This window comes from Oryx dammah, unplaced genomic scaffold (assembly GCF_014754425.2).
Source record: "Oryx dammah isolate SB20612 unplaced genomic scaffold, SCBI_Odam_1.1 HiC_scaffold_11164, whole genome shotgun sequence".
In the NCBI taxonomy this organism is placed as follows: Eukaryota; Metazoa; Chordata; class Mammalia; order Artiodactyla; family Bovidae; genus Oryx; species Oryx dammah.
In genome coordinates this window covers 6,573,566-6,589,744 of record NW_024080557.1, presented here as the reverse complement: position 1 = coordinate 6,589,744, position 16,179 = coordinate 6,573,566, and the positions used below count along the sequence as shown (strand labels likewise).

The 16,179-nt window shown below is 42.8% G+C and overlaps 1 protein-coding gene across 1 annotated transcript in view; it reads left to right on the top strand.

Annotated features, from left to right (window-relative positions):
• LOC120860718 (exostosin-1) overlaps positions 1-11,310 on the top strand; it is a 317,137-nt gene extending 305,827 nt beyond the window's left edge. Inside the window, exons 9-11 of the mRNA XM_040236464.1 lie at positions 5,200-5,360; positions 8,238-8,409; positions 10,766-11,310. Coding sequence (XP_040092398.1) covers positions 5,200-5,360; positions 8,238-8,409; positions 10,766-10,951 — 519 coding nt within the window. The 3' untranslated portion in view covers positions 10,952-11,310. The remainder of the gene's footprint in view (positions 1-5,199; positions 5,361-8,237; positions 8,410-10,765) is intronic.
• The last annotated feature ends 4,869 nt before the right edge of the window (positions 11,311-16,179 follow it).

Below are 16,179 nucleotides of genomic sequence, written 5' to 3'. Positions count from 1 at the left end.
TCTGCTGCTCTTCAAATTCCGTGGATGTTTCCCAGTTCCCATCCAATGGAGTTGAGCAGATATTCTGTGGAAGGGCAACCAAAATCACCCCCCTGGGACTCATGCCCTGGGTCAGATCCTTTCTATGCAGCGCAAGCCCTGTAAATACTTGGTGAATGAGTTGGGGAGATGCGTGCTTCAAGGATTAAAGTGTGAACACACAGCCAACTGTGTCACATGTGAGGCTGCAGGAGAAAGATGGGGGCGGGGTGGGCGGCGGCGGGGAGAACAGGGGGAAAAGATGCTTCATGTTCAAAGGGAATGACAGCGATGGAATGCAGGGAATGGGACACTCCAGCTTGCATTTTTCTGCTGCTTCCTGCAAAGGAAGCTGGCATCCTCGGTGCACATTCATTCAACAAGTATTTATGGAGGGCTGGCTTTGTTCTGGTCCCTGTGCCAGGTACTTTGATTACACAGATCCTGCCTAGAGCCAGCAGAGTCCTGGCAGCAAACAGAATTCAAATCAAGTGATTCACATGAAGGGACAGAGGATGACTACGGAATGGGGTTAAAGGACCCCATAGGAGCTGATGGAGAGGCAGCTGGGGAGTGGTGAGGGCAGGAAATAGCTCCCACTTCTATGCCTGAAGGAGTGAAGGAAGGGAATAGTGTTTCCAGAGTCCCTGAGAACTACTTCCCTGGTGGCACAGTGGTAAAGAATCCACCTGCCAATGCAGGAGATGTGGGTTCAATCCCTGGGTCAGGAAGATCTCCTGGAGTAAGAAGTGGCTACCCACTCCAGTATTCTTGCCTGGAAGATCCCATGGACAGGGGAGCCTGGAGGACTAGAGTTCACAGGATTGCAAAAGAGTTGAACATGACTTAGCAACTAAACAAAAATAACAGCAGTCCCTGAAAGGAGGAATGGAGAAGAAGAGGCTGTCATCCTGTAAGAACTATGATCGTGGAGGGATGTGGCACCTGCCAGGACTCTGGTGCCAAAGCCAGGGCTTGCGGGGAGAGCAGGGGAGAAATACTGCCCTGCCCCTGTCCCACCTAATTTTCCTGCCAACGACTACCATTGACCTAACCCAAGCAGCCAGCAAGGAAGCCCATGCTGTGCAGTCCATAGAGTCCCATTGTCTTATGGCAAGAAGGATGGAGAGTGGATCTTGGCGAGTGGACAGAGGAAAGGCAGCACACTGTCATGGCGGAACGGATAGTCAAGACCACAGCACACACCTAAATCGTTACCCCAGGACCAGAAGTATCAATTTGCCTCATGTCCTCCCCTGAGCCCGAGGCCATAGATCTCACACTAGGATTTGTTTCCCCCTGTCCCATGGTGAAATAACTTCCAGCTGCTGTGATGGATCCATGTGCTAGTTGATACCTTTTCAAAGAACAGCAGTTCCAGCCTCTCAGTGCACGCCAGGAAGAACATGTGTTGTAAGTGGAGCAATGAGAAGTCAGCTTGGCTTGAATAAGAGATGTAAATTTAAGAGGCTGGCCCTCTATTTTACTTTGTGACTGATCACTAGCACAGTTGTATTACCCAGCATGGTGGAGGACAAAGATTTCTGTTTTCTCTTTTAGGTGAATAGATGTTGGTTCGTTTTATTTCCTCTCTAAGGATCCTTAGCTTGTTTAAATGCCTCTCTGTGGTATTAAGGATAGATTTTTAAATAGCGTCCTATAAAGGGTATTAGACAGAGTTGGTTTTCTAGTTATTTACATTTATCTGGATTGCTGCACACTCTCAAAAGAAAACAGATGTTGGTTTTTAAGAGAAGAGGCCATAAGCTGACCTTTGCCTCCTTTGATGTGCTAATGAGCAGCCTGAAAAGAGAACTATCACAAGCATCATAGTTTTATCGGAATTTACTTTTGAGTTGCTTTGAAATGACTTGAAACGGCTTTGAGATAGAAAGGAATTCATGTGATGAAAACACCCCAACGGGTTCTATAGTAGTTGCCAGTGTCTGCGTCTCCCTTTCAAAGGATAATGGAAAACCCCAAAGAGTGCTGACAGTCGGGCTGTTTCTTTGCCAATGGACCGCATAATGCACTGTCCCACCAGTTGGCACCATTAGTCGTGAATGCCAGGGACAATGCTCAGGTTTTCACGACCTGCTTTCTATTTTCTGACAAATACTGTCCACTCACCTGCTGTATTTTAACTTTGAAGTGCCCCTCACCCCACCATACTTTCTTAATATATATCCCAACCCCTTGCTGAACCTCCTTGGCCTCCCCGGTGATTCAGTGGTAAAAAATCTGCCTGCAACGCAGAAGACGCAGAGACACAGGTTCAATCCCTCGGTCGGGAAGATTCCCTGGAGGAGGGCATAGCAACCCACTCCAGTGTTCTTGCCTGGAGAACCCACGGACAGAGGAGCCTGGTAGGCTACCAACCATAGATAGGGTTGCAGAGAGTCAGACATGACTGAAGCTACTGAGCATGCACGCACAAGCTGTATTGTTAAGGTGTTCGTATCTTGAGTCAGGGCACCAGACTAAATTCTTCATAAAGTTTTAAATTCATGGCTGTTTACAAAAACTGTGTCTTCTAACTAAGCCCCAAGAATTCCAAGAAAAAAGGACCCTTGCAGATCACTCAGACCGGTGTTTCCTAAACCTAGGATTTCACTGACCTGTTTACCTAGAATGGTGCTTCATGAATGGATAAAGAAGGCGTAGTATATATACACAATGGAACATTATTCAGCCATAAAAAGGAATGAAATAGTGCCATTTGCAGCAACATGGATAGACCTAGAAAATGTCATACTAAGTGAAGTCCAACAGAGGAAGACAATTATCATATGATATCACTTACGTGTGGATATAAAAAATAATACAAATGAATCATTTACAAAACATAAACAAATTTACAGATATAGAAAACAAACTGACAATTACCAGGGGATGGTGGAGGATAAATTAAAAGTATGGAGTTAACAGATAAACACTACTGTATATAAAATATAGCAGCAACAAAGATTTACTGTATAACACAGGGAACAATATTCAATATCTTGTCATAACTTTTAATAGACAATAATCTGGAAACAAAATATATAACTGAATCACTTTGCTGTATACCTGAAACTAATACAGTTTTGTAAATCAACTACACTTCAATACAAATAAATGCTAATAAGTATAAAAAACAAACAAACAAAAAGAAGTATAGGCAGTTTAAAGAAAAATATTAGCTAAGTTGTTAAATGTATATTATGGTGGGAAAGTGGCAAAAGAAGCAACAGTGGCAATGAATATGGTGAAAGCTTGGGAAATACTCGTCTTTAAGCTTATTTGCTTTGTCTTGTAATTGGGGTAAAATTCACAAAGCATAAAATCAACCATCTTCAAGTGGTATTTAGTACCTTCCCAGTGTTATACACTTATTACCTCCACCTAATCCTGAAACATTTTCATTATCCAAAAGGGACACCCCATGGCCATTAATCCATCACTCCCTCTCCACTGGTGCCACCAATCTGCTTTCTGTCTCTGGGGATTTGCTTTCCCTGGACCCTTGATGTAAATGGAACCACACACTATGGGGCCTTTATATGTGGCTTCTCGCGCTCAACATAATGTTTGCAAGGTCCATCCGTATTGGTGGCACGCATCAGTACTGTATTCCTTTTTAGTGCTGAGTAATATTCCACCGAGTGGATATACCATATTTGGCGTATTTATTCATGAGTTGATGGCATTTGGGTCGTTTCCACTTTAGGGCTGTTGTGAACAATTATTTGCTCTGCCTTCTTTTTTTTTTTTTGGCTGCACCATGTGGCTTGTGGTATCTTAGTTCCCCGACCAGAGATTTAACCCTCACCCCCAGCAATGAAAGCACAAGAGTCTTAACCACTGGACTGCCAGGGAATTCCCATCTTCTCTGCTTTAAAACCCCTGGGAGGTCAGGAATTGGACTTGCCAGCATCACTCAGCCACCATCACAGTGCCAAGGCTTGAAATATATTTGGAATATATGAAATTTCCATTTGCTTTACTTATAGGGAAAAGGTTGTTGATGGACATGTAACCGTATAAGACAAATTGTTTTCCACACTGTAGCAACAGAGTTAAAAGTGAGACTATGATAACAGTGTACACTGAATCTGAAGCCAGATGGCTTGAGTTCACGTCTTGACTCTGCCACTTACTAACTCAGAAAAATACTTGAACCTCCATATCCTTAGCTTCCCCCACATCTGTAAACTAGAGACTATAAAATTACCTACTTCTCAGGGTTATCATGAGGATTAAATGAGTTAAAATATGTAAGTACCTGTCGTATTATAAGCATTACACAATTATGAGCATTTCTGTTACTTTTTTTTAAACGTTCTCTGTATTGTTTCATTTATTCATCAAATAATCGTGGAAAGTCAAAAGTGAGCAAACACATTTGAAAACCGACTGTTCATTTGCTGACTACAAATGTTTGTAGCAGGTTCAGAAGTACCTGCTTTGGGTAATTTTGAACACTAGGAAGTCATTTCACTACATTTCCTTTAAAATAATCCCATGGCTTTATTTGGCCTTGTCCCCACTTACTCCTAGTGATTTTTCACTGTGGGTACATTTCTAAATTTCCCTTGCATTGAGCATCTTCACACCTGAGAGGCCTGACTTTCTGCTCTTGATGATACCTGCTCTAATTCCTGTTAGAACTTGTGTGCTTTTTAAACATCTTTTCTCTGGCTTTTAAGTGGATGCCTTGATTTTAGTCACTATGGCTTTGCTGCGTACTGGTAATGTTACATGCTATATATTCATATGCTAGATGTATATAGAAAATCTGCTCCTGTTTATAAAACAGATGCGTTTGTTTCTCCCACCCATGAATGGTCACATGTCCTCTGTGGGGCAGTGGGTGTGGGAGAAGCAACTGATTTTTTGGTTTTTTTTTTAAGCTTGAACAGACTGGATTTCTATAGGACATATTGCCAGTGTTTTGTTTTGGTTTTTTCCTTCTTTCATTTCCACACTAATCTGAAGTTTCTTCAACAGAAAACATTAAAAATGTGCATAATTATGGGGCAAAATGTCAAGCAGTCAGTTTAATTTGCTGATGAATACATGAAATTAATGTTTCCCAACAGTCCCAGGATTTCGCATTACGAATTAGCAGGGGGAAGGTAATGTTTTGTTGACATTTGTTAACACTGTTGATTGCTTGTTTGGCTTGTGTTCTGCCTGCAGGTGGATTTTGCCTTCACCGTGTGGCAGAGCTTCCCTGAGAGGATTGTGGGGTACCCTGCACGCAGCCATTTCTGGGACAACTCTAAGGAGCGGTGGGGCTACACGTCCAAGTGGACGAACGACTACTCCATGGTGTTGACGGGAGCTGCTATTTACCACAAGTGAGGAGCCTGGACATCATTTTACACTGCTCCTTATATGACTTTCTGGCTGCTGCAAAAGTTGGAACTTGGGCCAAGTCTTGTTAACAACCTTAGCGAAAATTAGTCTGCGTCCCTATTTGAGTTTTGTTGATGTGGTTAACATGTGTCTTTGAAACCAGTAAAACCTCTTGGCTTATTGCATCGTTAGAAGTGATGGTAGATTTGCATCTTCAGTAAGCCTGAGATGTGGAGACATCCTCAGGGTGTGTTGAGGGACTGAATGTGCAGAAGAACCAGCAAAGTAAATACTTGATGGAGCACCACCCAGCATTGTTCTTGGGCTTCCCTGATGGCTCAGACTGTAAAGAATCCACCTGCAATGTAGGAGATCCCAGGTTTGATCCCTGGGTCAGGAAGAGCCCCTGGAAAAGGGCATGGCAACCCACTCCAGTATTCTTGCCTAGAGAATCCCCTGGACAGTGGAGCCTGGCCGGCTATAGTCCATAGAGTTGCAAAGAGTCGGACATGACTGAGCAACTAAGCAAGCGTTGTTGTAGGTGCTTGGGATTTACTACTGAATAAAATAGAAAAAAGACACAGGTCTTGACTCGAGCAAGGGGAGACACAGTATACCCAATAATTCTATAATATGTCAGGACATAAGTTATATAGCAAAAAGTCAACCAGAGCAGCATAAAGGATGCTGCTGCTGCTAAGTCGCTTCAGTCGTGTCTGACTCTGTGTGACCCCATAGACAGCAGCCCACAGGCTCCCCCGTCCCTGGGATTCTCCAGGCAAGAACACTGGAGTAGGTTGCCATTTCCTTCTCCAATGCATGAAAGTGAAAGTGAAGTTGTCTGACTCTTAGCGACCCCATGGACTGCAGCCTACCAGGTTCCTCTATCCATGGGATTTTCCAGGCAAGAGTACTGGAGTGAGTTGCTGTAGCCTTCTCCGGCATAAAGGATGAGGAGTACCAAAGGTGGAAAAGGGGCTGGTTGGAGGCTGTAGGCTGATCCTCCTTAAGCGGGTGAGATTTGAGAGGAGACTTGAGAGGAGGAAAAGAAGTCAGGCAGGAGCATTCCTGTTGGAAGGGTGCTCTGGTGTAGGGAGCAGCTGGAAGAGATGCCCTGAGGCAGGATGCTGGAGGAATGTCCCAAAGATCAGTGTGACCCGAGTAGAGCGAGGGGCAAACAAGTGAGGGAGATCATGGGAGGCTAGATGCCAGACCCTACTGTCCGTTATGAGGACTTGACTCTCTTCTAGGTAACATGGGAGCCAGTGGAGGGGTGTGAGGAGAGCAGCCTGTCTTATGCTTTAGGCATCCACTGTGAAGGCTGTGATGAGGACAGAGTACAAGGGGACCAGGGGAAGTGCAGGGAAGCCTATTAGGGGGTGACTGACCTTATCTAGATAAGAGATGATGGAGCCTGGATTAGGAAGTGAGGAGCAGAGGTGAGAAGTAGTGACCAGATTGTGGGTGTATTTTGAAGATGCTTCAGCATCATGTACTGACAGACAGGATATAGAGTTTGATGACTCAGGTTTTTTGACCTGAGGAACTGAAAGGATAGAGTAAGCCATCAGTAGAGGTGGGGAAGAGTGTAGATGGAACAGGTATTAGGGAAAATAGAGGAGTTCAGTCTTGGGCATGTGAGGACATTGAAGAGAGTGTTTGAAAAAGGTCAGGGATGGAAATAAACATCTTGGAGCTGTTTGCCTGGATCTGGTCTTTAAAGCCAGGGGACTCAGGTAAGATGGCCAAATTCCTGAGTGTAGAAGGCTCATGTTCCTGACTGAATCATTCTTGAAATCCTGACTCCTTGGTAAGGTGAACATACCAATCTCACCCTAGTCTTTTTTAGTTAAAATAAATAAATAAAAATAGAGAATCCTGTCATCTCGGGGATGGAGTTGGAAATGCACAAGGTGTAAGCATTTGGGGTGACTGAAGCTTGATTTCAAGATTCCACCTCTTTCTTCCCACTGCCACCACTTGGTGAATCTGATTCGATCAAGTGATTTTTCCTAGAAGTCTGTGCTGTATATGCATGTGTGCATGCTAAATCACTTAAGTTGTGTTCAACTCTTTGCTACCCTATGGACTGTAGCCCACCAGGCTCCTTTATCCATGGGACTCTCTCCAGGCAAGAATACTAGAGTGGGTTGCCATTTTCTTCTCCAGGGAATTTTCCCGACCCAGGGATCTAACCTGTGTCTCATCTCCTGCACAGGCAGGTGGGTTCTTTACCACTAGCACCATTACTTTTGAGCAATATGTGCTGTATATACCTCTCCAAAAAAAATAGTAGGGTGAGGAATAATTCAAATTAATTGTGTTTTCTCCATAATGATTGACCACCAGATTAATAGCTCTAAGAAGTGATGAAATACATGGCTTAGAGGCTCCCAAAATGAAATGATTATATTGCTGAAACCAATATAATTGGTTATATTGAGTTATGGGATAGTATTGAATACAGCTCTGATTAAACCAATAATTAAAATTGTAAAGCAGCTTGTAATGATATGTGTAAGTAACTTATTTTATATCTCAGTTTCTAACCAACCTGCCAGAGTTTAAAGCTAGGCTGAGCAGACAATATCTGCATCTGTGGGTATCTCTGCGCCTTGTTTCCTTGTCTGTAAAACAGGGATAATAATAGTACCTACATCATAGGTTCCTTATAAGGATTAAGTGAGGAATTTCTTAGTAGACACTTTAGAACATTACCTGGTGTACAGTAAGTACCATATAAATGATCATTGTCATCGTCATCATTATCCATGATGTGTTTAGGGATTCAAAGAATGGGTGTGTGTTTTCTGTCAAAGAAGACCACCTGTTATTATACAATGATGGCCCCTGCTGATACCTGTCTTTGGTTTTTACAGATATTATCACTACCTTTACACCCATTACCTGCCAGCCAGCCTGAAGAACATGGTGGACCAATTGGCCAACTGTGAGGACATACTCATGAATTTCCTGGTGTCTGCTGTGACAAAATTGCCTCCAATCAAAGTGACCCAAAAGAAACAGTATAAGGAGACAATGATGGGGCAGGTAAGAGAAGGAGAGCCTCCTCCTCTGCTTTGCTCACTGGTAGCTCAGTCTGTAGTCATGAGGACACGCTTTTCTTGTAGGAAGCATAACGAGGAAATACCAATAAACCACTTCTAAAAGCCCTGAGGCAGCATATGGTTGGCACATAATTGGGAAGATGAAAGTCAAGGGTATCTTTATGTCAAGAATATAAAAGCTCTCTAAATTGGTGCAGCCACTATGGAAAAAAGTATGGAATTTCCTTAAGAAAACTAGAAATAGAGTTACCATATGATCCAACAATCCCATTCCTGGAAATATACCCAGAGAAAACTCTAATTTGAAAATACATATGTACCCCAGTGTTCATAGCAGCACTGTTTACAATCACCAAGATGTGGAAGCAACCTACATGTCCATCCACAGATGAATGGATAAAGAAGGTTCTTTATATGGTGGAATATTATTCAGTCATGGGAACAAATGAAATAATGCCCTTTGCAGCAACGTAGATGGACCTAGAGATAATCCTTACTAACGGAAGTAAGTCAGACAGAGAAGGGCAGGTATCATATGATATCTCTCATAAGTGGAAGCTGGAAAAAAAAACATACAAATGAATTTATTTACAAAACAGAAACAAACTTCTGGTTACCAGAAGGGATAGTGGTGGGGGAGGAAAGATAAATTAGGAGTTTGAGATTAACATATACACTACTTTGTTGTGGACTCTTTTTTTTTTTTTTTCATTTGTAAGAGACTAAGAATGAGCTTAGGATCTCAACAGTGTTTCCATTCACAAATGTGAGCGCTTGCTGGAATATAGGGGGTCTGGCCTTTTGAAGATGAGCAGGTCATTCAGAAATAATCTACAAGCTCATCCCAAATAATAGGAGCAAAATGGAGCTCCCTAGGGCTTCCCTGCTGGCTCAGACAGTAAAGAATCTGTCTATGATGCAGGAGACCCAGGCTCGGATCCCCTGGAAGGGAATGGCAACCCATGCCAGTGTTCTTGCCTGGAGAATTCCATGGACGGAGCCTGGTGGGCTGCAGTTGGTAAACTGCAGTTGCGTCAAGTTGGACATGACTGAGCAGCTATGACTTGGAATTGTCAACTCTGATATGGACTCAACTGGTCAGCTTAATCTGATCTTGTCTCTGACTTACCAAGCAGAGTTCCTCTAGTACCAATGGTAAAGAATGAAGCCTGGGGATGTCCCTGCCAATCCAGTGGTTATGACTTCACCCTCCAATGTGATGGGTATGGGTTCGATCTCTGGTCAGGGAACGAAGATCCCACATGCCCTATGGCCAAAAACCGAAAGATAAAATGGAAACAATATTGTAACAAATTCAATAAAGACTTTTGAAATGGTCCACATCAAAAAAAAAAAAAAAAAGAATGAAGCCTGAGTTCTGCCCCTTTCTAGCCTTGAACAAACAATTTTAACTTCCTTGAACCCGCTTCCTCATCTGTACAGTGGAAATGTTATTACACGGGTAGATCATTTGATCAGGTGGTTGCGAGGCTCAAATGAGCTCATGAAAACACTTTACAAATAGTATTTTGTTTATTGCTTTGCTGCTCCAAGGTAACTTGACATCTGTGTTTACCTTCGGTAGTTACTTTCAAGCATGTTGACACTTGTGATTTTACAGTGACTCTGAGTGATTCTCAAAATGTACCTTCCTATGAAAGTATTTTCTAACAGTGTATGAGGATACAAACCTGTTATATGCATCATTAATTAAATAATCACCTATTGATGTTAGTGAATTCACAGCCCACCTTTTCCTTGTTTCATACAAAGATGAAGACATTATGCTTTGTTGGTCCATTTAAATTTCAGCGCTGGGGTCATTTATGGCTTTCTTTTAAGTCAATGTCAGTCATTTAAATGATCTAAACCAGTCTCAAGGTCAACATGGAGAATGAAGAGGTGGCAGCAATCTTTCTACTTAACCCAGAATCAACCAAGTTCACAGGAGGGCTTTAAAAAATGATTTTGGAAAGCATATGCACATTATGAGTCATTGTATTTGCCCCCAAGTGCAAAAAGAAGTTTTCTGTTGCGTGACCACAATAGCTGAAGCTCAGTTCGTAGGTCCTTCCTGGCCCAGAGACTGTGTCTGTGCCTGTGGATCTTTGTTTGGGACGTTGGAGAACATGGCAGTTCTGGGGAAGGCATCTGGCAAGGCTGAAAATCTGGACCTGTGCTTGCATCTTCGCCAGCCACATGGATGGGGCGGCCACGGTGGCCAGGCCAGACCCAGGGCCCTAACACATGCCCACTGCGCCCGACTTCGTTTCCCACCGTGTGTCTCTCTCGCCTGGCGCCTCACTCATCATCTTCCTTGTTTCTCTCCCTTTCCACAGACCTCTCGGGCTTCCCGCTGGGCTGACCCTGACCACTTTGCCCAGCGACAGAGCTGCATGAATACGTTTGCCAGCTGGTTTGGCTACATGCCGCTGATCCACTCTCAGATGAGGCTGGACCCCGTCCTCTTTAAAGACCAGGTCTCTATTCTGCGGAAGAAATACCGAGACATCGAGCGGCTTTGAGGAACCCGGCCGAGTCGGGGAGGGGCCGCGAGAAGGGCTGGAGGACAGGGTCAGCTGTCTCTCTGCCGCGAGCAGGTCCGCTCAGCAGCGGAGCCAGATTGTGCCAAGCATCCAAATAAACTAAGATGAACAGAATGACAGAAAAAAAAAAAATGGCCAATGGAAACTCTACTCCTGACTCGGGGGACTGCACAGGACTGCTCCAGATTCACCTCACTGGCTTCTATGTCCCAAGACTAGGTTGTGTACAGTTTAATTATGGAACATTAAATAATTATTTTTGAAATGATTGCTATGCAGGTTTAAACTTTTTTAATGATCAAAACTATTAAAAACCAGAGTTCTTTCTTTAATCAAAATTGTGTTGGTTGTGAATATTTCAAAGCTGCTGCTCCTCACCCTACAAACAGCATTGCTGTGGGTCACCCAGAGTGCCCAAAAGTTACAAAAAGCTTAGATTCCATACAAAACACCCTGAGTCAGTCTCCCCTGTGTCAAGAAATAGCCGAGCATACCTGAGACAGGTTCACTCTTCAACTTTGCCAGTGCAGATTGCTTTCCATTTTGAATTTGCAGATCCACTTGAACTTTTATCTCTAAAATATCACTGCATGGGAGAAGGTATTATGACCTCCAAGTAGACAGTTCTAACTGAAAACTTTATATTTGGGGAGTACAGTCATCTTTTTCACTGGGAGAGGTGGGGGAATCAGTACCAAGAAAACATTAGTGTAATTAAGAAATGTGCAGTTTGCACAAGGAACCATGCAAACAGTTCACCAGCATATTAATGAGGTGAAAATACTAACCCATAATAGTTATCCAGTGCTTTTCAGGGAGATGGGCGAGATTACACATCCAGCCACTGATGCAAGTCTACTTAACGTTGGGAAAGGCTTTGGCTTAGAGGCAAAGAAAGAATGAGTGTGGTGGCACAAGCTGAAGTCATAAGATGAGTTCTTTCGTGGTTGAGTGACCCGAAGTTTCAGAGTCTTTACTACTGAGAAAGAAATGATAATGTCTAAATTCTCAGCACTGAACTTGAGGACTGCTGAGGAGTGTATCTCACCACTGGGACCCTGATATCACTTTTAGCCAAACACTGTTGTGAGCAAGAATCTGGCAAAAAAAATAATCAGGAACAAATGTGAAAGCCATTTTATTTTGTTTTAATTTTTGAATCTGTAGTGTGGTTGTGCTTTTCCTTAAAAAAAGAATTTTCTTTTCCTACAAATGCTTGGCTTCTGATTATTATAAAATTGCAATTACAAGCTGAAATATATATATATATATATATATATATATATATACCTTAACTCCAGTGTATAAGATAGAGACTTCTGAGATGAAATGCTTGCTTCTACTTGGAAGAAGCAAGAGAGAATAGAGAAGAGAAAGACCTCTTATGCTAAATAAACAAGAAATACTTTAAATTGTTTTGCCCCTCAACTATCATATTTCTCATAAATTTTTTCCAGTATTGGGTGAGAAGAAAGTTTCATCACAAAATTGTGTTCAAATCACTTCAGGTGTCTGGCTTAGGTCAGTGGAAACCGTAAATCCAGGAGACTTTAACTTTTCCTTGTATTGTAGACATCTGGAAGAGAAAGAGGAACTTGCAAAGAGAATTGAAAGAGGGAGAGAGAGATGACTAAGTATGCTATCTACTGACAGAGCAATATCCAAATTCCGCGTGTCCTGATGCCTAGTGGTACACAGGCAATGAACTTAAATGAAAGATGGTCTTTTCTCTGCAGCCTTGTGACTCAGAAGAGCTACCTAAATCTCTCATTCAACTTGACCCAGCCATAGCCCACTCCCATACATATGACTTCTTCTGCATAGTGGATGTGGCTATCTCTTAGGTATTTCAGTTCAGTTCAGTGGCTCAGTCTTGTCCGACTCTTTGCGACCCCATGAATCGCACCATGCCAGGCCTCCCTGTCCATCACTAACTCCTGTAGCTCACTCAGACTCACATCCATTGAGTCAGTGATACCATCCAGCCATCTCATCCTCTGTCGTCCCCTTCTCCTCCTGCCCCCAATCCCTCCCAGCATCAGAGTCTTTTCCAATGAGTCAACTCTTAGCATGAGGTGGCCAAAGTATTGGAGTTTCAGCTTTAGCATCATTCCTTCCAAAGAAATCCAAGGGCTGATCTCCTTCAGAATGGACTGGTTGGATCTCGTTGCAGTCCAAGGGACTCTCAAGAGTCTTCTCCAACACCACAGTTCAAAAGCATCAATTCTTCGGTGCTCAGCTTTCTTCACAGTCCAACTTTCACATCCATACATAACCACTGGAAAAACCATAGCCTTAACTAGACAGACCTTTGTTGGCAAAGTAATGTCTCTGCTTTTCAATATGCTATCTAAGTTGGTCATAACTTTCCTTCCAAGGAGTAAGCATCTTTTAATTTCATGGCTGCAGTCACCATCTGCAGTGATTTTGGAGCCCCTCAAAATAAAGTCTGATAGTTTCCAATGTTTCCCCATCTATTTCCCATGAAGTGATGGGACCAGATGCCATGGTCTTCGTTTTCTGAATGTTGAGCTTTAAGCCAACTTTTTCACTCTCCTCTTTCACTTTCATCAAGAGGCTTTTTAGTTCCTCTTCACTTTCTGCCATAAGGGTGGTGTCATCTGCATGTCTGAGGTTATTGATATTTCCCCCGGCAATCTTGATTCCAGCTTGTGCTTCTTCCAGCCCAGCATTTCTCATGATGTACTCTGCACAGAAGTTAAATAAGCAGGGTGACAATATACAGCCTTGACATACTCCTTTTCCTATTTGGAACCAGTCTGTTGTTCCATGTCCAGTTCTAACTGCTGCTTCCTGACCTGCATACAGATTTCTCAAGAGGCAGGTCAGGTGGTGTGATATTCCTATCTCTTGAATTTTCCACAGTTTATTGTGATCCACACAATCAAAGGCTTTGGCATAGTCAATAAAGCAGAAGTAGATGTTTTTCTGGAACTCTTGCTTTTTCCATGATCCAGCAGATGTTGGCAATTTGATCTCTGGTTCCTCTGCCTTTTCTAAAACCAGCTTGAACATCTGGAAGTTCATGGTTCATGTATTGCTGAAGCCTGGCTTGGAGAATTTTAAGCATTACTTTACTAGCGTGTGAAGTGAGTGCAGTTGTGTAGTAGTTTGAGCATTCTTTGGCATTGCCTTTCTTTGGGATTGGAATGAAAACTGACCTTTTCCAGTCCTGTGGCCACTGCTGAGTGTTCCAAATTTGCTGGCATATTGAGTGTAGCACTTTCACAGCATCATCTTTCAGGATTTGAAATAGCTCAACTGGAATTCCATCACCTCCACTAGCTTTGTTCGTAGTGATGCTTTCTAAGGCCCACTTGACTTCACATTCCAGAATGTCTGGCTCTAGGTGAGTGATCACACCATCGTGATTATCTTCGTTGTGAAGATCTTCTTTGTACAGTTCTTCTGTGTATTCTTGCTACCTCTTCTTAATATCTTCTGCTTCTGTTAGGTCCATACCATTTCTGTCCTTTACTGAGCCCATCTTTGCATGAAATGTTCCCTTGGTATCTCTAATTTTCTTGAAGAGATCTCTAGTCTTTCCCATTCTGTTGTTATCCTCTATTTCTTTGCATTGATCGCTGAAGAAGGCTTTCTTATCTCTTCTTGCTATTCTTTGGAACTCTGCATTCAGATGCTTATATCTTTCCTTTTCTCCTTTGCTTTTTGCTTCTCTTCTTTTCACAGCTATTTGTAAGGCCTCATCAGAGAGCCGTTTTGCTTTTTTGCATTTCTTTTCCATGGGGATGGTCTTGATCCCTGTCTCCTGTACAATGTCACGAACCTCATTCCATAGTTCATCAGGCACTCTATCTATCAGATCTAGTCTCTTAAATCCATTTTTCACTTCCACTGTTTAATCATATGGGATTTGATCTAGGTCATACCAGAACAGTCTAGTGGTTTTCCCTACTTTCTTCATTTTAAGTCTGAATTTGGCAATAAGGGGTTCATGATCTGAGCCACAGTCAGCTCCTGGTCTTGTTTTTGCTGACTGTATACAGCTTCTCCATCTTTGGCTGCAAAGAATATAATCAATCTGATTTCAGTGTTGACCATCTGGTGATGTCCATGTGTAGAGTCTTCTCTTGTGTTGTTGAAAGAGGGTGTTTGCTATGATCAGTGCATTTTCTTGGCAAAACTCTATTAGCCTTTGCGCTGCTTTGTTCCATATTCCAAGGCCAAATTTACTTGTTACTCCAGGTGTTCCTTGAGTTCCTACTTTTGCATTCCAGTCCCCTATAATGAAAAGGACATCTTTTTTAGGTGTTAGTTCTAAAAGGTCTTGTAGGTCTTCATAGAACTGTTCAGCTTCTTCAGTGTTACTGGTTGGGGCATATAGACTTGGATTACTGTGATATTGAATGATTTGCCTTGGAAAGGAACAGAGATCATTCTGTCGTTTTTTAGATTGCATCCAAGTACTGCATTTCGGACTCCTTTGTTGACCATGATGGCTACTCCATTTCTTCTGAGGGATTCCTGCCTGCAGTAGTAGATATAATGGTCATCTGAGTTAAATTCACCCATTCCAGTCCATTTTAGTTCACTGATTCCTAGAATGTCGACATTCACTCTTGCCATTTCTTGTTTGACCACTTCCAATTTGCCTTGATTCATGGACCTGACATTCCAGGTTCCTATGCAATATTGCTCTTTACAACATCAGACCTTGCTTCTATCACCAGTCACATCCACAGCTGGGTATTGTTTTTGCTTTGGCTCCATCCCTTCATTCTTTCTGGAGTTATTTCTTCACTGATCTCCAGTAGCATATTGGTTACCTACTGACCTGGGGAGTTCCTCTTTCAGTAACCTATCATTTTGCCTTTTCATACTGTTCATGGGTTTCTCAAGGCAAGAATACTGAAGTGGTTTGCCATTCCCTTCTCCAGTGGACCACGTTCTGTCAGACCTTTCCAGCATGACCTGCCCATCTTGGGTGGCCCCAGGGGCATGGCTTAGTTTTATTGAGTTAGACAAGGTTGTGGTCCTAGTGTGATTAGATTGACTAGTTTTCTGTGAGTATGGTTTCAGTGTGTCTGCCCTCTGATGCCCTCTTGCAACACCTACCATCTTACTTGGGTTTCTCTTACCTTGGACAAGGGGTATCTCTTCACCACCTCCCCTCCTGACCTTGACGTGGCATAGCTCCTCTAGGCCCTCCTGCACCCGCACAGCCA